The sequence below is a fragment of the Rhincodon typus genome, chromosome 6, assembly GCF_021869965.1.
Source record: "Rhincodon typus isolate 14 chromosome 6, sRhiTyp1.1, whole genome shotgun sequence".
Classification (NCBI taxonomy): Eukaryota; Metazoa; Chordata; class Chondrichthyes; order Orectolobiformes; family Rhincodontidae; genus Rhincodon; species Rhincodon typus.
Window position 1 is genome coordinate 46,056,544 of NC_063337.1, and position 23,186 is coordinate 46,079,729.

Below are 23,186 nucleotides of genomic sequence, written 5' to 3' on the forward strand. Positions count from 1 at the left end.
ACAACCTCAACATAACGTCCCAACTCCTATACTCAAAGTTCTGACCAATGAATGCAAGAGTGCAAAACACCTTCTTAACCACCCTGTCTATATTTGACCCAAACTTCAAAGAATTATGTACCTGAACCCCTAGGTCCTCTGTTCTACAACTCACCAAAGGCTTTACTTTTAATTGTACAAGTCCTGCTGTTGTTTGTTTTACCAAAATGCAATACTTTGTATTTATCCAAATTAAACTATATCTGCCACTCTTCAGCCCATTGACCCAATCAATCAAGATCTCTTTGTAATCTTCTTCTAACTACTATATCTCCAATTTTGGTATCATCTGCAAAGTACTAACCACACCTTCTATATTCTCATGTCAATCATTCCTATAAATGACTAACAAAAGTGGACCCAGCACTAATCCCTGTGGAACTGGTCCAAAAACGACCATCCACCATCGCTCTCTGTCTCCTGCCATTAAGCCAATTTTGTATCCAGTTGGTAAGATCACCCTGAATCCCATATGATCTAACTTTACTAATTAGTTTACCATGCCGAATCTTGTCAAAGGCTTTACCAAAGTCCAAATAAACAATGTTTACCACTCTGTCCTCATCAATCTTCTTGGTTACTTCCTCAAAAGGATCTAACAAGTTTGAGAAACATTATTTCCCTTGGGTCCGCAATTCAGACCATAATCTCTTGCTTTGCTTTCTTATTGTCTGCCATATTGGCACTATATTTGGAAGCAATTTATGTTTGAAGTATATAAATAAGTTCTAGGGGTTTAAATGGTCGAGGCTCCATGTCAATTAACCTGCACAAGGCTAATGATTGCCAAGTCCACATCATGTTCTCCCTTCACTCACATTTAAAATGGGGCTTAAATGACACCAAGCCATCTGTGCAGATCCATTATCTGAGAAACCTAAGTGCAGGTTCTATTATTTGGGCATTTCTATCAGTTGTGTATAAATTAGACTGTTTATAGTTGTATTCAGGCACAAAAACAGAAAAACAATTGAGGAATTCAAGAGAAACAGTATTTAAGCACAAAACCGAGGAAAGGATTAATATCCATTTAACCTCTAATGTGCTGAAATAACTCACAAATTACTTGATAGTAGAGTTGAGGAATAAAATCTCCTTTTGTCTTTAATGAGTGGTTATTGTTCACTACTGTTTAATGACCTTTCATATCACATTACAATAAGAACTATAAATTGGACCAAAATACATCTTACATTGGTACTGCCCTAAAAAAAACCTGAAACCAGATCTCTCAGGAGAAAATCTTCTTATCAACTTTCTATAAAGGGAACTTCTTAAGCATTACGTGACATTTTAGGAAGAACGTTATATTTTCATATCAGTGACTTTTATAAAGCAAGATGCATTATACAAGATGTAGAAGAACACTTCAAACTTTATGTTTTGAGATTCAGTGTTCACTTTAAAGATGTTTGCAATGTATCTGCATGTATTAGCAAGCAGTGGATTGTACACCAAACTTGCCTTCAGTCAGTTTTCATTTACTTATAGCAAAAGGTAAGCCATCCAATTATCATTAATAATTGCTTAAACACTGAAACGATATGGATATGAAACCCTTAACTATCATAAGTGAGCAAACAGCAATAGAGACAGCAAAGCTGATTAGAAAATAATTAACGGAATTTTTTTGAAAATCCAGGAATTCCAGCTTTATTGAGCAAAGGTAAATGTGCTGTAGAAGGTCATAATTAAGTGTCTAACCTCATGAATCATTTCCCTGACCCCTGTCCCAGTGCTTTATCATCCATCTCCGCCCATGTATGGCTGGAACCTTGATCTATGGTTTTGTTAACTTCAGTCTCGAATATTCCAATTTTATTTTGGCTGGTGTCATATCTTTCACACTATATGAACATTAAGCTCTTTAAAACTCTTCTGCCTGTATCCAACCCTTTCTCAAGCTTCATTCGTTCTGCTTGCTGACCTGAATTGGCTGCTGGTCCACAACACCTCGATTTTAAAATTCTTATCTCATGGTTCAAATTCTTCATGGCTTTGTTCCTCCCTATCTCTGTAAACTTCTCTGGGCTTACATTTTCCAAATAATTCTGATACTTCTAACTTTAGCCTTTTGTGTATCCTTTACATCTTTCAACTAACATTGTTGTCAGAGTTGTCAGCCATCTAGGCTCTAATCTCTGAAATTCCCTCCCTAAACTTTACTTTTCCAATAATCTCTTCTCCTCTAAAACCTATCTTCTTGATAAGCTTCTGGCTACTTTTCCTAATGTCATCTTGTTTGACTTGGTATCAATTTTCATCTGAGTGCACTCCTGGGAAGTGCTATGGAGTGCTGTCCTACCTTAAAGGTGTTAGATAAATGTAAGTTGTTGTTGTAAACTAACTGGAATAGTAACTAGCTAAAAATATCCAATGCTAATAATTGACTCAGTTGGGATTTTTAGTCCACTAGCTTTAGGTGTTTATCAGTGAGTTTTGTTTTATTTATTATAGCTCCTGCTAACCAAAACCACTTGGCATTTGCTTCAGGTGTAATACATTTTTTTTTGCTACAATATCCATGTTTGAAGTTGCTTTCAAGTGAGGCATGTGTCAATCATCCATTTTTGAAGTCACTGGACTTGAACTTGATCAGCATCCGGTTCCTTGTTTTCAGAAGTAGTATTAAGAGGGTCCATAGCTTCTTTATCTGTAGGTGTCTGTTCAACAGTATCTGTGTTATCATTGTTCAGTGATCCTACTTTATTAATTTTTTCTTTTTTAGGTTGTGAATAAAAGCCTTTAAGAAAGTCCATTTTCTGTGATAACATTCCCCTATCGAAGAGAGTTTTGGTCAGGTATGAAACGCTGAAGTTAATCAGCAAGCATGACACCATTGACAAAGTTTTGAATGGAAATGATTGGATATATATTGGTCCACTTGGAAATGTGATATCCAAATAACATCCAGCATAACAGATCAATGGTTGTAATCGTAGGTATGGTTCACCACCACTAATACGGAGAAAAATACCAAGGAAGTAACTAGCGAGGCAACCGTAAACATTGGTTCCCTTGATATAGAGTACGGATACCAATTGAGGAAAAAGCAGAACAAAGATAAGATCCGAGCTCAGATACCATAATCCGTAGACAGAAGTGGACATCCATGTCATTGCTGCTGCTATTGATCCAAACGTAACGATGCCTGCTCTCATTACCCACACCAGTTCATTATCTGTGGCCTGTAATGCGCATGAAGAGAAAAAAGGAAAAATAGTTGACTATTTTAATGTAGCAAGGTTAATGATTTCTAATGATTTTTAAAAAATATATTCATCGTTCGGTTTTCATAATATCCTGAAATCTATTGAGGTGAATGTGGTCAGATCTGTTACCTTGCCCACGTGGCCAATTTTCAAATGTGAACTTGGACAAAGGTTGTCAGAAGATTTATCATTTCAGAAATAACCAATACTTTAAGTATTTTTAATCAAACAGTTCAGGCATGTTTTGGCACATCTCTGGGGCAGGTGGGACTTGAACCCAGACCTTTTGGCCTAGACGTGGTGATGTTACTGTGTCGCAAGAGCTCTAACTAACCTTTTAAAGCATGCAGTCCTGAGTAAGAATCATTAAATGCCGATGAGTAATAGGATCCCTTAGGCTATTGTAGCATTAATACTGCCATTTTGCCTGAAGCTAGTTAACCTGGCACACAGAATCACATTCTTGCACTAGGTTTTACTAATAACTTCTAACATTTTCAAGCTAACTGGCCTGAAGTTTCCTGTTTTTCTGCCTCCATCCCCTTTTGAATAAAGGAGTTACATTTGCTTTTTCCCATTTAAAAGTAACTTCCCTGAATCTAATAAGGTTTGGAAAATTAAAACCAACACATCAACCATCTCACTAGCTACTTCTTATTAAGATCTTAGGATGAAATCCATCAGGACCTGGGATCTTGTCAACTTGCAATTCCAACAATTTACTCAGTACTGTTTTATTGGTGATTGCAGCTCCTCCCTCTCTTTCAATTCTTGATTTACAGCTATTTCTGGGATGTTACTTGTATCCTCTCTAGTGAAGACCAAGGCAAAATATCTGTTCAAAGTGTCTGCCAATCTTTATCTTTCATCACTAACTTCCCAGATTCATTTTCTATAGCACAGGCACTTTATCTCATTTCCTTTTTAAACATCTAAAGAATGTTTTCCTTTTTAAAAAATATTTTTGTCTAATTTTCTCTTGTATTCTAACTTTTCCCTCCTTGTGACTTTTAATTTTCTGTTCAATCTTCTGATCCGCCACCTACCTTTGCAGAACCATATGTCTGTTCTTTGAGGTTAATACCATCTCTGACTTTTTTAGTTAACCATGATCCGTCCCTTAGAATTTTTCTTATTTTTTGGAATGTATCTATTCTGCAATTTCAGAAATATCACCTCAAAATGTTTTTCACTGTATCTGTATTGATCTATCCCTTTACTTAAATTGCCAGTTCACTTTTGCTAGTTCTACTTGGATGCCCTTGTCATAACTACCCTAGTTTAGATTAAAAATAATTGTCTTGGAAGCACACTTCACTTGCGTGACCTCTTGCCTTTATCATTCCTCATCTCTATCCAGACTGCTTCAATATCCTGATTTCCTGAATTTTAGTCATCCCTCTCTATTGGGCTAATACCATCTTTAATTAATGAAGCCACTCCTCCAACCTTGCTGAACTTCCTGTTCTTCATAAATTCAATATTCAAGCCTCATCTAGGTTATACTTTCAATTTGTACTACTAGTTCATCTCTTTAGTTTTGAATGCTATATGCATTTAAATACAATGCCTTTGTTTTGTCCTTTTATTATTTTAGTAACACCTAGTCTTATCTGCTGATTTGCTCTTAGATCTCTGTCCTTTCATGTCATTGTCCATTTACTCTTTCCCAAATTACTCCTTTCGCTGTTGCATTTTCCTCATTCACTGATTCACTGTAACCTTCCAAATTTGCACCCTTGCCACTAATTTTTGGGTTAAAACCCACTCTACCTCCTCCACTACGCAATTAGCAAGACCAAATATAATTTATTGATAAATATATTTTTTAAAAAAGTATTGCTACAGGTATATTGCGGTAACCACCTTCAATAGTAAAAATCAATCCATTTGAAAGTAAATGCGATTTTAAAAAATTGTTTCTCATATGACAGACCAAAATATAACTTTTTATATAACTTAACAAAATCATATTACTAGGTAAAATACATGTAACATCATAAAATAAAATAAATATGTACAATAAATAAACTTGAAGACTTGTAGTTTTAAGGCATGCTCACTTCACGCCTAAGTACACCATGATAAAGATTCCGAGTAAACATCGAGCTTGCTGATAGGATGGAGGAGTCAGCTGATGACATCACTGCAGCAGAAACAGCTCCAAGGCCAAAAAATGCAATGTAATTTGGACAAAGGTACCGTAGTATAATAGGCAAAATCATCTGAGTTTCATTTCTGTGCATGGGATCTGGAAGACCATAGTTCGTCTGATTCCAATCTGTAACAAGAACATGAAACAAAAATAACCCTTAGACAGCTAACAAGTGGAATCCCCTGTTTAGTTGTATTCTAGTGCCTGAATTAAAGAAAAGAAAACAAAGTAAATTGAAACTTGCATTACATAATTAGCTATCTATAGAGACTGGATAAATATTGTTTTGGCAGAAAGCAACTTAAAATCGATGACCAACTTGAAGTAATTCCACAGAGACTGGTATCCCGTCGCCTAGTCACCCCTTATTTGCACGTGTAGAGTCCTTGGCACTGATCCAGCTCACTCAGAGCCAACTCTCAGAGTGAACAGGATGTCTGACACTCCTGTGCTTATCTGTCAGCCAGGCCTCCCTGCTTGGACCAGATTAACAGCCCCAGTCAGGGAACTCATATTCTATGAGGTCCACCCAACAGACCTTGTTACAATTGCTACACATATGCTTTGATAATTTTGATGTCTGTAAACGTATCCATATATTTAAATGTCTCACCCTGATTGGATATTAAAGATTTTTCACATGATTTAAAACAGTTTCACATTACCAGTTGATGCTCCTACTGCACCAATGATTACAGCTGGGAGAGCCAGTATTAAACTACTGAAAGCAGCCACAACGGAGAGTATTTGTGCTTGAGTAGCTGTGGAGGCTGAAAGTACCCTTTGAAAATATGCCTGCCAAGGAATTCCTCCTAAAATCTGAAAAAAACAGAAAAAAAACACTTAGACTTAATATACTGCTACATTTACAAGTGGTGGGTCTTTGATACAGAAATATATCCATGAGTGAATATTTATATCCAGAGAAGCAATTTTAAAAGGGAATTATTTTTATCATACATGACTTCAGTGCGTAGTCTTGATTTAAAAACAATTCTGTATGTTTCTTGTTAGATTTGTTGATATGGTTGAATCTTGTTGAAAATTACATTGTCATGTTTTATTGCACAGTTGTCTTTTGTCCCCCAACTACGAACTTAGATCCTTAGCCATTGATTCCATCCATCTCTCTGACCAGTCTGAGGCTTATCAAGACTCTTCGCAACCTTGAAGTCATAGTTAAGTCTGTAACGAGCTTCAAATCATGTACTTGAACCATCTGACCAGTATCACCCAACTTCTTCTATGCCTCAGCTCATCTGCTGATGAAAGCCTCATTTATGCCTTTCAGACTTGACTATTTCAATGCATCCCTGGCTTTTTTTTCCATTTACTCCTCCTCTACAAAACTTTAAATCATTTAAAAATCTGATATCCATGTCTTAACTTACACTAAATATTATTCACCCATCACCTTTCTGCTCACTAAGACATACTTGGCTTTCAGTTAAGCAATGCCTCACTTAAAATGTTTATTCTTGTTTTCAAATTTATCCATGGCCTTGCCACTATCAATGTTTGTAATCTCCTCTAGTCCTAAAACAGTCTGTGCTAACTATATTTCTCAAATTTTGGCCTCTTGCTACATTATTGGTGGTCACAACTTCAAGTACAAAGGTGCTAAAGTCGAGAATTCCTTCACTCAGCCTTGCCTCCTTAACTTCTTTCCTCCTTCCAAATTCTCTTTTATATCCATTTCTTTCATGAACCTTACAATCAGCTGCCTTTATGTCACGCATGTGGCTTAATGTATGAAGTGATTCATTTTGGAAAGTCAAATTTGAATGCAGAATACAGGGTTAATGGCAGGATTCTCGGCAGTGTAGAGGAACAGAGGGATCTTGGGGTCCACGTCCATAGATCCCTCAAAGTTGCTACCCAAGTTGATAGGGTTGTAAAGAAGGCGTATGAAGTGTTGGCTTTCATTGGCAGGTGAATTGAGTTTAAGAGCCGTGAGGTTATGCTGCAGCTCAATAAAACTCTGGTTAGCTTGCACTTGGAATATTATGTTCCGTTCTGGTCACCTCATTATAGGAAAGATGTGGAAGCTTGAGAGAGGGTGCAGAGGAGATCTACCAGGAGGCTGCCTGGACTGGAGGGCAGGTCTTATGAGGAAAGGTTGAGGGAGCCAGGGCTTTTTTCATTGGAACGAAGAAGGATGAGAGGTGACTTGATAGAGGTTTACAAGATGATGAGAGGCATAGATAGAGTGGATAGTCAGGGACTTTTTCCCAGGGCGGAAATGACTATTACGAGGGGGCATAATTTTAAGGTGATTGGAGGAAGGTATAGGGGAGATGTCAGAGGTAGGTTCTTCTCACAGAGAGTGGTGGGCGTGTGGAATGAGCTGCCGGCAGTGGTAGTGGAGTCAGATACTTTAGAGACTTTGAAGCGACTCTTTGGTAGGCACATGGAGGATAGTAAAATGTAGAGTATGCAGGGTAGATCGATCTTAGTAGGATAAATAGGTCAGCACAACATTTTGGGCTGAAGGGCCTGTACTGTTCTATGTCTTGCTGGGTGATATTTATGACAGTAAAGGCAATCTATATACGTAGAATCCCTACAATATGGAAACAGGCCATTCGGCCCAAAAAGTCCACACCACCCCTCCGAAGAGCATGCCACCCAGACCCATTCCCCTACCCCTGTATTTCCCATGTCTAACCCACACATCCCTGGGCACTATGTGACAATTTAGCATGGCCAATCCACCTGCCCTGCACATCTTTGGACTGTGGGAGGAAACCAGAGCCCCCAGAGAAAACCCATGCAGACACAAGGAAAATGTACTAACTCCACAGAGACAGCTGCCCAAGGTTAGAATCGAACCCAGGTCCCTGGTGCTGTGAGGCAGCAGTGCTAACCACTGAGCCACTGTGCCCCCAAAAGTAAAAGGTTTTGTAATTCAACACTGGCTGAGCAGGAGGGTGAACTCTTTTCATTCTAGTCAAAATCTAAACCTTTTATACTTATACAGCATTATAGGCTATTGAACTCATTGCCAATTTTTAAGCTGTGCACATGCCTCCATCTACCTACTTCACCTAACTCATATTAGGATTTATTTTTGTATCTCATGTACTTTGAGTCATAGAGTCATATAGCATGGAAACAGACCCTTTCGTCCAACCAGTCCTCATATCTAGCTTTCCCTTGAATATATTTATGTTTTTTGCCTCAAACATTCTTTGTGGCAGTGAGTTCCACATTTTCATTACTGTTTAGTTGAAGCTAATTTTCTTAAATCCACAATTGGAATTTATTAGCGACTGTCTGATGTTTAAGTCCTTTGGTTTTGTTCATTCCTACAAATGGAAAGATCTTCTTCACATATCACCTGAAAAAGAAACTCATTGGTATTTTAGAGGCCTCTAATAGGTCAGCCCTTGACTGTCTCTTTTTAGAGGCAAGAACCACAACTTGTTTGGTCTTTTCTAATATTTACATATTCTCATCCCATGAATCTCTTTTCCACCTTATCCAGTGTCTCTATACTATTTCTGTAATATAATGCTTTGAATAATGCACAGTATTCCCAGGGTGGTACATGCAGGCCAATTCCTTGCTGTTTGCAGGACTTTCACAGCACAGAACTGGTGCAACCTAACTTACTGACATGTAAATTGAGGTCAGATCCATCTCTGTCAGTTTTCTGAATTAAAGCAGATGTGTTTGAGTCCCCAGTCATTGTTGGACTTTTAAAAAACAACTCATTCTTAGGACAATATACTTCACGCAAGAGGGAGTCAAAGATGGTGCAAGTTTCTATGTGAAGACTTTTAAGAAGACCTATTCTGCACATATTGTCCAGAAATGCACTGCATGATGCCATATTGAGAGCTCCATCATATTTAAAGTTATATGAAAAGAGGATGGTCATTGTGAATTTGCTGTACTTGAGGCATTATCTGGGTCAGAGGTAGAACCCAATTTCATTATGGCTGAGTGAAATCAGTCATTGCAAATGGACTTTTCATGACCACATAGAAATTTTCAGTGCAGATTCACAACAAATACCCAGGATATAGCATTTATTTAACATAAAGTGCTATATTGCACTGAAGGAAATAAAGATAGAATTTCATTTCCAGTGATGCCAGTTACTAATTCTGAAGATTCTTACTGAAGAATCAATGATGGCACTTTAGGGTGATCTCATATCCATGTTCTTTCTCTTAGCTTTTGTGTGAGAATTGGTGTTTGTATTTGTGGACAGTTGCCTTGTCAGATAATATCAATTTGTTATGAACTGTGGTCCCCCATGGTTAACGGCAGGATTGAAGCCTGGTGTACAAAAATGATCAAGAAGTTCATTTCAATTTCACCTTCACTCAAAGAAAAATACTGGGAAATATCTTGCTTCCAACATCTCACTGGACCAACCACTGCTGCAGACTTTCAGACCTTGCCTGTGGGAGAAGCTTCACATATGAACATAAGACCATAAGAGAGAAGAGCAGAATTCAGCCATTCAGTCCATTGAGTCTGCTCCACCATATGATCATGGCTAATATTTTTCTCAACCCCATTCTGCCTTCTCTCCGTAATCCTTGATCTCCTTATTAGTCAAGACCTTATCAGTCTCCGTCTCAAATACACTCAATGACTTAGCCTCGACAGGCTTCTGTGGTAATGAGTTTCACGGATTCACCACTCTTTGGCTGAAGAAATTCCTCCTCATCTCATTTCTAAAGGGTCATCCCTCCATTCCGAGTACACCCTGAATAGAACAGCACCTGGCATTGACATTAGAATATAAAATAAGAATAGGACAAACAGTCCTATAAGCCTGTTTCATCATATAATTGGGTCACAACCGTGATAAGGTATCTTCTGCAGTTCATACAAACTTTGGTTGGATTTCCAATAGTTATGGATGTATATGCACCTGCTCATGCTGGGATCTACCTCTTTCTGTTAGTTTTGAAACAATCAGTTCAAGTGAAGAACTTGTAAGCATGTGCAAACATATGATTTGTATGAAGTATGTTACTGAAGTTCAGGAAACAGCACTTTAACCTGAGGAAAACAAGTTTCATCTATTATAACTCTGATTGATATTGAAAATGTAAGGGATATTTATCTCAGGCATTGAAATAGAGATATATAGCAAGAACTGTTGTGAATAGATGTTCTTTCCAATGTATATGTTTGTGTTCACAGTAGACATCAGTTTATACTCTGGCAATGGATTGTGTGTTTTAGCAGATATGCATCCAAAGAGGAAATGCATGTTCAAAATAATTAATTGAGTTTTTGGTCTGCTTTAATGTTTACTATTGAAAGGTCTGATTTAGTTTATAAGCTAAAGCACAAAAGTCCTAATATCTGACAGCTAGGAGAAAACAAAATGTTTTCATCCATTCAAGAACTATTTACAAAGGTTTTGGTTCAATTGCTGGACAATATCAAATCATGTTTTGTGTTTATAATGTCTGTTCTTGGCCATCTAATTATGCATAGACCAGCTAATGTCTCGGAGTAAAACTTGGCTTCCAACACTGACTTGGAAATATATCACCGTTCCTCACTTTCACTGGGTCAACATCCCAGTTACCTCCCTAACTGCATTGAGGGTTTACCTACAATGCATGAACTGTACCATTGAAGAAGACAGCTCACTCCCACCTTCTCAAGGACAATTAAGGATGAATAATAAATGCTGGCCCAGACAGTGAAGCCCATTTCCCACATGTGAATAAAAAAAATCTTCGAATCCTGTTTGCCGTTGGATCCAAGTCCCTTTCTGCTGAGAATGGGTGGTATGAAATAATCTGGCCAGATTTTGTTAAAAAATCACATTGAGACATCCTTCCATTCATCAAAAGGATTGTTGGGATTTGGAACATCAGAACCCTCATGGAGAACCCAACTTTGACAGACCTGAGTGCTGCACTACTATTATAGTTTGGAAACTCAGGTGCCTTGACACCATCATTGTCGCATTAAGTGACAAATATAAGGTATATTCAGGAAGGCACCAAAAACATCAAGAGAACTTGTCAAGAGCATGCAGTGACAAGGTGTAGGCATTGGAAAGAGCGCACAAGCCTCCTAGTACCTCAGCTGTCTTACCCACCTGCCTCATATGTGATGCAGTCCACAGATTGAGTTCTGAAGTGATTCCTAAAACCATCGAATGGAACCAGAATATTCTCACTCCTAAGGGACTGCTGAAGAAGTATGCATGGGGTAAAGGCTTTCCTACAGGAATAAGCTAAAGGCTGCACACAAAATAACTTCCTACTGATCCTTAAATGCATAACAAAAAGCCATTCAAAAATCTGACAGACCTTAGAAGATGGCTGGGAGATTTTAAATGCTTACAACCAATGGAACATGGTGGCAGCAGTGTGTACCATTTACAACATGCTCTGCAGCAAAGATTCCTTGACAACACCTTCTAAATCTGTGACATCTACCACCTAGGAGGAGAAGCACAGCATGGAAACACGGGACTGATTATCATATTAAATGGAGGTAGTAAGGCTACTCATCCAACTTTTGATTTGAAGGAAAATCATCCTCCTAATGTTCTCCTGGCATGTATTAAAAAGGGCTTTTGATGGTAGGAAATGCAATACTGATATAAAAACTGGAAACCTGTGCTTAGTGCATAAAATGCAGCTGGCTGGAAAATTGTTTATGGAAATAAATGGGAAACTTAAAGCTTGCCAATCTATTTTTCCAAACTGTCTGCACCTGCACAATTGGCATATATGATTACAAAATCTACTTTATAACATTATTCAGAAAATGTTGGAATGCCCACAAACCAGTCAATATCTATAAGATAGGCCAGTTTTTTGGGTGAAGCCATCATCAGAGTTGATGGGTTAAAACATGGAACATTATTTATTCTTACAAATTTGACTGTCCTGCAGTGTAATCATGTCCCTTTTCTATTTCCTCAACATTTATTTTTATACTTTAGTTTAAAAATTTTGCAATTTATTGGTGAAAAAATTCAGAAGCACCATTTTTGGGCTCCGTCACCCTCTTTTGCTGGACAGAAAAGAAAGTTGGGTGTCAGGTATTTTTTTGCACTGGGTTTGTATGTGAAAAAAAATTGAAAGATTCATAAAAGTTTTTGCATACAGAAGTTTCTCCTCTTCTCAGTCTCAAATGATTAACTCCTTCTCCTCAGGCTATGCCTCCTGTGTTCTAATTTCCCTGATTAGGAAAACAGCTTTTACTGCCTACCAAACTAAGTCCTCCAGAATTTTGCAAGCTCCAATGAGATAATCTTCATTTTTCTAACATGCAGAGAGTATAAAACCAATTTGCTCAACAAATAGGGCAACCTTCCAATTATCAGTAAAAACAAATCTAGTGAACTTGCAAATTGAACTATCATGTCTACTGTATTGTTTCCAAGGCAGGCATGTCCTTCCTTAGTTACAGAGACCGACCTGCACGGAATAGAAACAAAAACAAAATTGCTGGAAAAACTCAGCAGGTCTGGCAGCATCTGTGAAGGAGAAAACAGAGTTAACATTTTGGGTCCAGTGACCCTTCCTCAGAACTGATGTTGGCTGGGAAAACATCAGTTTATATGCAGAAAATAGGGAGGTGGGTGGGGTAGGGAGTAAATGACAGGATAGGGCCCAAAGAGAAAGAAAGACAGTTGGACAGACAAAGGAGCCGCTAACGATCAGGCTGGGAGGGTGAATAGTTGTTGATGGGGACTGTTAGTGACTAACAACAGGGGGTGTGTAATGGCAGGCTATGTGGTATCAAGGCCTGGTGTGTGGGGTGGGGGGCTGGGACATGGGAGAGTTTAGGCCCTAAAATTATTGAACTCAATATTGAGTCCAGAGGGCTGTAGGGTCCCCAAGCAGAAAATGAGGTGTTGTTCCTCTAGCTTGCGCTGGGCTTCGCTGGAACACTGCAGCAAGCCAAAGACAGAGATGTTGGCCAGGGAGCAGGGTGGTGTGTGGAAGTGGCAGGCAACAGGTAGTTCAGGGTCTTTTTTGCGAGCAGAACGCAGAAATTCTGCAAAGCAGTCACCAAGTCTACGCTTCGTTCCCCCAAAACCTGCACGGAATAGCCTAGTTGTGATCTCACCATAGCCCGATAAAATTTATTGTAAGACTTCGTTATTCTGGTAATCTAATCCCCTTTCAATAAACTCAAAATGCCATTTGCCTTCCTAATTCCATGCTGCATCTTAACACTAACCTTCTCTGTTCCTCGCATGAGTAAGTCGAAAATTCCTTTCAACACTGAAGAGAAACAAAGCCTCCAGCACTGATGGAATCCCTGCTGAAGTACTAAAATACAGTGGAGAGGCACTTTTGATACGAAACCACAAACACGTCACCCTTGTCTGGAAGGAAGAGAGCATGCCAGGAGATTTTCTAGATCCTAATTGTGACTATCTTCAACAAAGAAGAAAGGTTCGAGGGATATCAATACTGTCTATCACAGAAAAGATCATCATGAGAATCCTCCACAACCACCTCCTGCCAGTGGCTGAGGAACTGCTCCTTGAGTCTCAGTGTACTGTCTGCCCATCAGGAGGAGCAATGGACTTGATTTTCGGGGTGCAACAAATCCAAGAAAAGTGCAGGGAACAGCACCAACTTCTGTACATGGCTGTCTACAGTTTCACAAAGGCATTTGATGCTGTCAACAGTGAGGGATTGTGGAATATCCTCCTTAAATTCAGCTGCCCATAGAAATTTCTCACCATTGCCTGCCTGTGTAACAATGACATTCAAGCTGTGATCGTCACCAATGGGTCCTCCCCAGACTGAGTACGAGTGCAAACCAAGGTCAGGGAGCCTGCATCATCACATCAATGCTTTTCTCCAATTTCCTCGTGTACCATTCCACATAATCTCTATGAAGCGCCCTACTAGAGTGGAGCTAACCAACAGAACTGTGGGAAATTTTTCAAACGTCAATACCTCCAGGCTAGAATCTGACCATTCCAATCCCTATCATTGAGCTGCAGTGTACAGATGATGCCTTCATGTGCACATGGTCAGAGGTCATACTACAAGCCATCATTGATGCATTCACCAAGGCGAATGAGAGAATGGATCTCATACTAAACTTCTGCAAAACAAAGGTTATCTACCAGCCCATTCCTGCCCATTCTTGCTACATAGCAATGGCTCTCCCAACCATCAAAATCCACTGCATGCCCATGGATAATGTAGATTATTTCCAACACCTTCGGAGCCCATCTCAGTGTGAGCAGCCATTGACAATGGAAGCCAACATTGACACCAATGTGGCAGAGCAGCCTTTGGATGTCTGAGGAACAGAGTGTTCGAAATCCAAGACCTCAAATCCAGCACCAAGCTCGTGGCCTATAGAACAGCCACGGACCCCACCCTCCTGCATGCATCAGAAGCATGGACCACGTACAGCAGACACTCAAATTCCTACAGTTATCACCAGCACTGCCTTCACAAATCCTGCAAATCCACCAGCAAGATGGGTGTAGCTATGTGCTCTCTCCCCACCCAATATCCCCAATATTGATGCACTGCTCACATGAACAACAACTACAGTGGGTGGACTATATTATTTGCATGTCTAATACAAGACTCCCTAAATGAGTGCTCTACTCTGACCTCTGCAATGGTAAGTGATCACTAGGAGGGCAGATGAAATGCTATGAGGACATCTCAAAAGCTACCCTAAACAAATGCAACCATCCCACTGATGAGTCAGAATCACTAGCGTTAAACGCACACAAACTGGAGGAGCAGCATCTGCCAAGTGGTGGAAACAGCATGCAGAATCCAGAGCGTACTCCTCATCCGCATTATCAACCTGCAACAGAGTCTGTGGCACAAGGATTGAACTTCTCAGTCACTGCAGAACCCACTCTCCCACAGAGTCATTCTTGACTCAGGAATTGCCAAAAAAGAAGCCACTTTAGGTCTCTCTGAGCATCAACATCAAAAAGTCAGAATACATTTTAAGAAATATTCCATTTCTGTTCTTCTGACCAAAGTGAATAATTTTACACTTCACCACATTATATTCCATCTGTCAAATTGTTGCTCACTTAATGAATCTGTCTATGTCTCTTTACAGTATGTGTCTCTTCCTTGTAGTGTACATTCACACCTAGTTTTGTGTCATCAGCTAACGTATAAACATTTTCCTCAGTATCTTTGTTTAACTTATTAATATAGATTGTAAGTAGCTGAGGACCTAGCACTGATCCATTTGTTCAAGAAAAAAGCCTTTCTATATCTATTCTTTGTTAATCAATCTTCAATACATACTAATGAATTATTTCCAAGTTTCTTGTGTGTTAATTTTTATGTGTAGCACTTTATCAAATACCTGTTGGAAATTCATATATATTCTATCTGCTGGTTCTCTTCATTTTCTCTACAGCTTACATCCCCAATAAACTCTAATAAATTTTTTAAACATGACTTTCCTTTCAGGGAATCATGTTAATTTTGTCTTTTCATATCACAATTTCCTCAGTACATTGGTAACACTTCCTTAATAATGGATTCCAACATTGTCCTGATGACTGATATCAGGTGAACTGGAACGTAGTTCCCTGTTTACTCACCCTTTCTTAAATAACAGTTACATCTGATGACTTTCAATCCATTGGAGCCATTCTGGAATTGAGGGGATTGGAAAAATCATAACCATATCTCTGTAATGACCACTTTTAGCACTCTAGGATGTTAGTCATAAAGTTCAGGGATTTGATGTTGTGTTAGTTCCTTGCATTTGTCCCATCTTCTTCTCTCATGATATTCATTACTGTAAATTCCTCTCTTTTATTAGGCCCTTATTTCTGGTATGTAAGTTGTATACTCTATTGTGTTTTAATTGTACATATATTTTCCTAATTAACCTGTTCAGAGATGCTATTGCACACCTCTGGAGAAGATGGGATTTGAACTTGAGTTCCTAGCTCAGAAGTAGGGATGTTACCACCATATCGCAAATAGTCCCCCTTGTTAATTTCATTTTATATTTGGAAGCGCTATCACATACAATTGAATGATTTTCCCACCACCAAATCACAGTGACTTCTTTGTTTTTAACTATTAATGACCACCAGTAATTACTCCGCTAATTTTATGGTTTTTTGTATTTTTTATTTAACCTATTTTTCTACTCAATTTGTTCAGAGATGTTATTTCTCACCTCCTGATAAATTTGATGAATAACTTGCAGGTGGTGGTTATTAACTGGGTTTTAACTTGAGCAAGTTCAAAGAGAGACTCACTTAAACAGGGTGTAGTTGAATGATGGCTAGATGTAGTTGAAATGGCAGACCAAATAAATAGAGATGGCAAATCAATTAAATATATGTCATTTCTGTCTTCAAAAAGGAGGACACAAATAACATCCTAAAACTGTTGGGGAACACAGGGTCTATTGATTAGGAGGAACTAAAAGACCAGTATTATGGAAATGGTGTTGGGAAAATTGACAGGACTAAAGGCTGATGTGTCCTCAGGGTCTGATAACCTACATTCCAGAGTAAAAGAAGTGGCCCTGGAAATAATGGATGCATTGGTAGTAATCTTTAAAGATTCAATAGTCTGTAGAATAGTTCCAACAGATTGGAGGCTAGCTAATGTAATTTCATCATTTAAAAAAAGGAGATAGAGAGAAAACAGTAAACTAGAAATTGGTTAGCCTGATATTGGTGGTAGGAAATATACCAGAGTCCAGTACAAAAGATTTAATGGCAGAGGACTCAGAAAAAAGTGACAGGACTGGACAGAGTCAGCATGAATTTATGAAAAGGAAATCATGCTTGATGAATCTACTGCAATATTTTGAGGATACAATGTGGTTTACTTGGACTTTCAGAAGGTTTTTGATATGGTCCCACTCAAGAGATTAGCATGTACATTTAAAACACACAGAATTAGGGGTAGACAACTGAGTGACAGCCAGTGACTACTTGGAGACCACAAGGGTCAGTGCTTGGACCCTAACTATTCACAACATATGGGGGACCTAAATGTCATATCACCAAGTTTGCAGATGACACAAAACTGGATGGGAGCATGACCTGTGGGGAAGATGCAGAGATGATTCAGTGTGATTTGGACAAGTTCAGTGAGTGGGCAAATCCATGACAGATGAAGTATAATGTGGATTAATGTGAAGTTATTCACATTGGTAGTAAAGAACAGGAAGTCAGATTGTTATCTGAATGGTGATAGATTAGGAAAAGGGAAGATGTAATGAGACCTGGGTTTCTGTGTACACCAGTCACTGAAAGTAAGCACACTGGCTCAGCAGACTGTGAATGCAGTAAATTGCATGTTGGCCTTCATTGTGAGAGGATTTGAGTACCAGAGTGGGGATGTCTTCCTGCAATTCTACAGTACCTTGGCCAGGCCATGCTCAGAATATTGTGTGTAGCTTTGGTCTTATCTGAGAAAAAATGTTCTGCTTATGGAGGGAGAGCAACAAAGATTTACCAGACATGGTTCCACCAATGGTAAGATTGATGTATGAAGAGAGACTGGATTGGTTAGGACTGTATTCACTGGAGTTTAAAAGAATGAGGGAGATCTTATAGAAACCTATAGAATCTGCACAGAACTAGACAGACTAAATGCAGAAAAGCTATTCCTGATGATCGGGGAGTCTCGAACCAGAAATCACAGTCAGAGTAAGCCTGAGATGGGGAGAAATTTCTTCACCCAGAGAATGGTGAGCCTGTGAAATTTTCTGCGACAGAAAGCAGTTGAGGTCAAAACATTAAATGTTTTCAAGATGGAGGTAGATATAGTTTACAGGATTGAAGTGATCAAAGAGCACCGGGACAAGATGGGAACAGGGTACTTAGTTGGATGATTAACCACAATCATATGAAATGGTGGAGCAGATTTGAAGGGCTGGAAGGCCTACTCTTGCTCCTATCTTCTATGTTTCAATCTCGAGTTATTGTTTTGAGTGAAAATGACTCTTATTCAGAAGAGTTATATTGATTTGAAACATTAACTTTGTTTCTTTTCTCTCCACAGATACTGCTAGACTGTCTGAAATGTTCCGGGCAACCACATTTTGAAGCTACGATACGTTATTATTCTTGCTGGAATAGTAAGTCAGTTAATATGGAGAACTTCTACATGATTTCAATAGTCTAATAAGATGATTTGGATTGGTTATCTTTGATAAACAGCTCAGCATAAGGGGTTCATAGTGTACAAAGACAAATGAGGAAGGTCTGCAAGTTGAAGGTAAGAAGGTTCAAAGAATCATGAAAATAATATGTTAAAGCTCACTTGATCAAAGGCAAAAGGCATGTTTTGGAAATAACCCCACAGAGGTTGGTATCCCAACACCAAGTCACCCTTAATTTACACGTGGAGATCCTTGACACTGATCTAGCTCTCTTAGAGCCAGCTCTCAGAATGAACAGGATGTCTGACTCTCCTGTTTTTATCGGTCAGCCAGGGCTCCCTGATTGAACCAGATTAGCAGCCCCAATCAGGCAACTCATATTCTATGAGGTCCACTTGCCTGACCTTGTTATAGTCAGTACATCCCTCCCCCTCTGATGCCATAGGCCTTTTCTTTTGTAGCTCCCCTTGGGACGTTTTAGCACTGGGTCAGGTTCCTCCAACTCTGCCTCTGATACAGTTGGCGTGTAATGCACGGTAGCTCGCTTCTTGCGCCTGGAAGAAATTCATTTTCTTCTTGGGACCACAAAGATGTTGAGGTAATGACATCTGCCATGTCCATCTTAGATTCCGAGGTATCTTCAATGCTTGATTGACAGGGACAAGCCACGGGTTCTGGAACAGTTGCAAAAGCTATTGAGGAGCCAGACACGTCATGTTCCTTTCATTGTTTCTCTAGTGCAATCACATCTTTTCTCAAAGTGATCAGAACTGAATGCGGTGATCAGTGGTTGCCAATCTGCTTTTTATACAGTTCAAGTATAATGTCTGGGCTCTTGTATTCAGGTATCCCATATAGCTTCTTAACCACCTTATCCATCTGCCTAAATACCTCAGGGAACTGTGGAAATGCACACCAAGGTCCCTCTGATCTTCAGTGCCTTCAAGGGTCCTATGTCCATTGTGTAATTCTAACTTATTAGTCCTCCCCCAGTGCATTTCCTCATACTTTTTGTTCCATTTGCCACTTACTTGCCCACCTGACCATTCCTTTGATATTTTCCTGCAGTTTATGCCTATCCTCCTCACTATTTAATATCCTATTAATTTTAGGGCTGTCTTCAAAATTCTCAATCGTATCTCCTATATTTAAGTACACTAATGAACATCACAAACATCAAGATACCTAGCAACAAGCCCTGGAATCTTCAGTGGAAATAGACTTCCAGTCACGTCTCTCTACCATCACACTCTGTTTCTTCCCTCATGGTCAATTTTGGATCCAATGTGCCACTTTGCCTTAAATCCCATGGACTCTTACTTTCTTGATCAGTTTGCCATAAGGAACCTCATCAAAAGCTTTGCTGAACTCCAGGTGGACTATATCAGATACGTTACCTTCATCAATATTCCTGGTTATCTCCTGAAAGAATTCGATCAAATTTATCAAATACAACCTTCCCTTGAAAAATCCATGTTGACTATACATGTTTAATCTGCATCTCTCCAAGTACCAATATTTTTTGTCTCTCAGAATTTTGGCTAATAATCTCCCTATCGCCAAGGTTAGATTGACTGGCCTGTAAATTACTGGTCTATCACTTCCTCAATTTTTTAATAATGGGTTAACATTAGTATTCCTCTGGCACCTCACCTGCGGCCAGGGAAGATCTGGAAATTATAACCAAGGTCCATGAGATCTCCTTGCTTGCCTCCCTCAGCAGTTTTTACTATATTTACAAAGCCCCTTGCGATGAAAACCAACATATAATTTTTCTTTCTAATTGTACCTTTTAGTGTCTCATGAACAAGGACACCCCAGTCCCTATGGACACCAACACTTACAAATGTCTCACTATTTAAAAAGTGCTCTGTGTATCTGTTGCTGATAACAAAGTGGATAACTTCATACATTCACATTCTATTATTTCTGGCATGTTCCTGCCCTTTCATTCAGCTTGTCCAAGTTTCCTTGCATCTTTCTTACATCCTCTTCACAACTTAGGTTCTCACCTAGTTTGTTGTCACCAGCAAATTTGGAATATTATGTTTGATCTCCACATCAAAATCATTAATAAAGCTTGCGACTAGGTGTGGCCCCAATACTGATCCTTATGATATCCCACTGGTAACAGTCTTTCATCCTGAGAATGACCCATTTATTCCTACTCTCTGTTTCTTTTCTGTTAACCAGTTCTTAATCCATATTGTTCTGAAATAGGGTCATCAGACTTGAAATGTTAACTCTGTTTTCTCTCCATGGATGCTGCCAGATTTACTGAGTTTCTCCAACAATTTCTGTTTTTGTCTCAGTTCATGTTACACCACTGCCACTGCACTCCCCCTCACCACCTCCCCGAGGGCTCTAATTTTGTTTACTAACATCCTGTATGGGATTTTATCAAAAGCCTTCTAACTCTAAGTGTTTCACATCAACCGATTCTCATTTATCTATGCTACGAGTAATATCCTAAAAACCTCTAACTGGTTTGTCAAGCATGACTTTCTTTCATAAATCCATATTGACTCTGTCCAGGCATTTTTTTTAACTAAGTATCTAGTTATCATATACTTTATAACTGATTATAACATTTCCAACTCATGAAATCAAAAGAACAGCTCTGTAGTTCTTCATTTTCTCTCTCTGCCCCTCCTTAAATAATAAGGTTACATTTGGTACTTTCCAGGTGCTACAGAATTTTGAAAGGTAACCACCAGTGTATCCATTATTTCTCTGGTCACCTCCTTCAATGCTCTGGGATGCAGTTGTTCTAGTCCGGGGAATTTATCAACCCTCAATCCGGTTAATTCCTTAAGTACCAAATAAATCTTTCTAACACTGATTCATTTCAGTTTCACATTTTCACAAATCCCTCGGTTCATAATCATTTCTGGAAGATTCATGAAGACAAACACAAAGTAATTACGTTTCTCTGCCACTTCCCTGTTTTTCATCATGAATTCTCCTGCCTTGGCTATAATAGACCCACATTTGTCGAACCATTCTTTTCTTTTTCATACACCTCTGGAACCTCGTCTGTATCCTTTTATCTTACGATTAGTGGTAGGACTTTCAGTCAACTTAGTCTATTCTGTAGCTCTCTCCTAAATCCACTCACCCTTTCCTTTCTCTCTCTCCACCTTTAAAAATCTTGATCAATACCATTTTTACAACCAAGCTATTTGTCCACTGTCTTAACTTTTATGTGATATTGATAGATGAACTGGGAAAACCAATTGAGTTTGGAAATTAAAAGCCATAGGAAAGAGATTTTAAATGTCCACGACTATTCATGTTTGTGTCTGGGTGTCCAGCACTGTCTGCTTCTTTGGTTAGGGATTTCCACTGAATATAATTCCACTGCTGCTGATGGCCCAGTGTACATCAAGGATGCCCAGTTTTGAGGTTTGGTCTGGACAGAATCTATCCTATTTCATACAGTGATAGTCTTGTATTACATGATAGGTGGGTATCTCAATGTGAAGATGGTATTTCTTCTCCACAAGGATTGTGGAGTAGGAACTCCCATCGATATTTCCATGAACAGATGCATCATCGCCAGGTAGATGGGCGGGCACAAGGCCTAATGGGTTTTGTTACCCTTAACACAGACCAATCTAGCATCAATATTATTTATAACTCAATCAGTTTGGTTAGCAGTGGTTTGATTGTGCCACTCATGGTGATGGACATTAAAATTCTGCCCCATAGTGCATTTTGTGTCTTCGTTACTGTTGATGCTTCCTTCAAGTAGTGTTCAACATGAGCAGGACTGATTCATAAGCCAGAAGGTGGTGGAGCATGAGACGATAATCAGCAGTTTTCCTTACTCGTGTTTAATCTATGAGACTTCATGAGGTCAAAAGTCAGAGTCAAGGACTGCCAATGTAATCCCCTCCCAAATGTATATCACTGTAATGTCATCTCTGGTGTCAGTGGGTCTTATTCTGTGAAGTATGCTTCAGTGAGTTTTTTTTATGTTAGAGCTTTGCTTACTCGTCTTTCCCAATTTTGGCACAATTCCCAAATGCTAATAAGGCATACATTGCAATGCTTATAGTGGTGGACAGTATTCCCTCGAAGCATTGTGTACTTCAAGTGTCTGTGTATGATTGATTGGGGCACTGACATATTCACTTCTGGTTTCTCCAGCCACTGCCACACACAGACCTCTAAGGTCCATGCAGTCGCTGGAGAAATCAGAGGAAAGTGTCTTGTTGCCTAGTTTGATGCCAATTGATCTATCAGGTTTTATTCCATTTTGACTTTCTAATCGTTTGATACAGCTGGGTGGTTTGCTAGCCCATTTCAGAGGGCAGGTAAAAGTCAGCCACATTGTGTCGAGCCACAAGTAGGCCAGACTGGGTAAGGATGGCAGATTTCCTTCCCTAAAGGACATTAGTGAACCAGACTGATTTTGACAACGATTGATTCGGTTTCCATCAACAAAATTTCAGGGACTAGCTTACAAATTTGAGATTTATTAATTGAACATAAATTGAACCAGCTGCATTGGGATTATTAAACCAGTAGCATTAACATTCACTGATAATAGGAACTGCAGATGCTGGAGAATCTGAGATAACAAGGTGTAGAGCTGGATGAACACAGCAGGCCAAGCAGCATCAGAGGAGCAGGAAAGCTGACGTTTCGGGCCTAGACCCTTCTTCAGAAAATTTTCTGAAGAAGGG

At 39.2% G+C, this 23,186-nt stretch overlaps 1 protein-coding gene across 1 annotated transcript in view; it reads right to left on the reverse strand.

Annotated features, from left to right (window-relative positions):
* Positions 1-2,615: 2,615 nt before the first annotated feature.
* The window catches only part of LOC109913636 (high-affinity choline transporter 1-like), a 77,082-nt gene continuing 56,511 nt past the window's right edge, over positions 2,616-23,186 (reverse strand). The window contains exons 6-8 of the mRNA XM_020513178.2: positions 6,072-6,225; positions 5,315-5,532; positions 2,616-3,227 (exon numbers count right to left, since the gene is read on the reverse strand). Coding sequence (XP_020368767.1) covers positions 2,616-3,227; positions 5,315-5,532; positions 6,072-6,225 — 984 coding nt within the window. The remainder of the gene's footprint in view (positions 3,228-5,314; positions 5,533-6,071; positions 6,226-23,186) is intronic.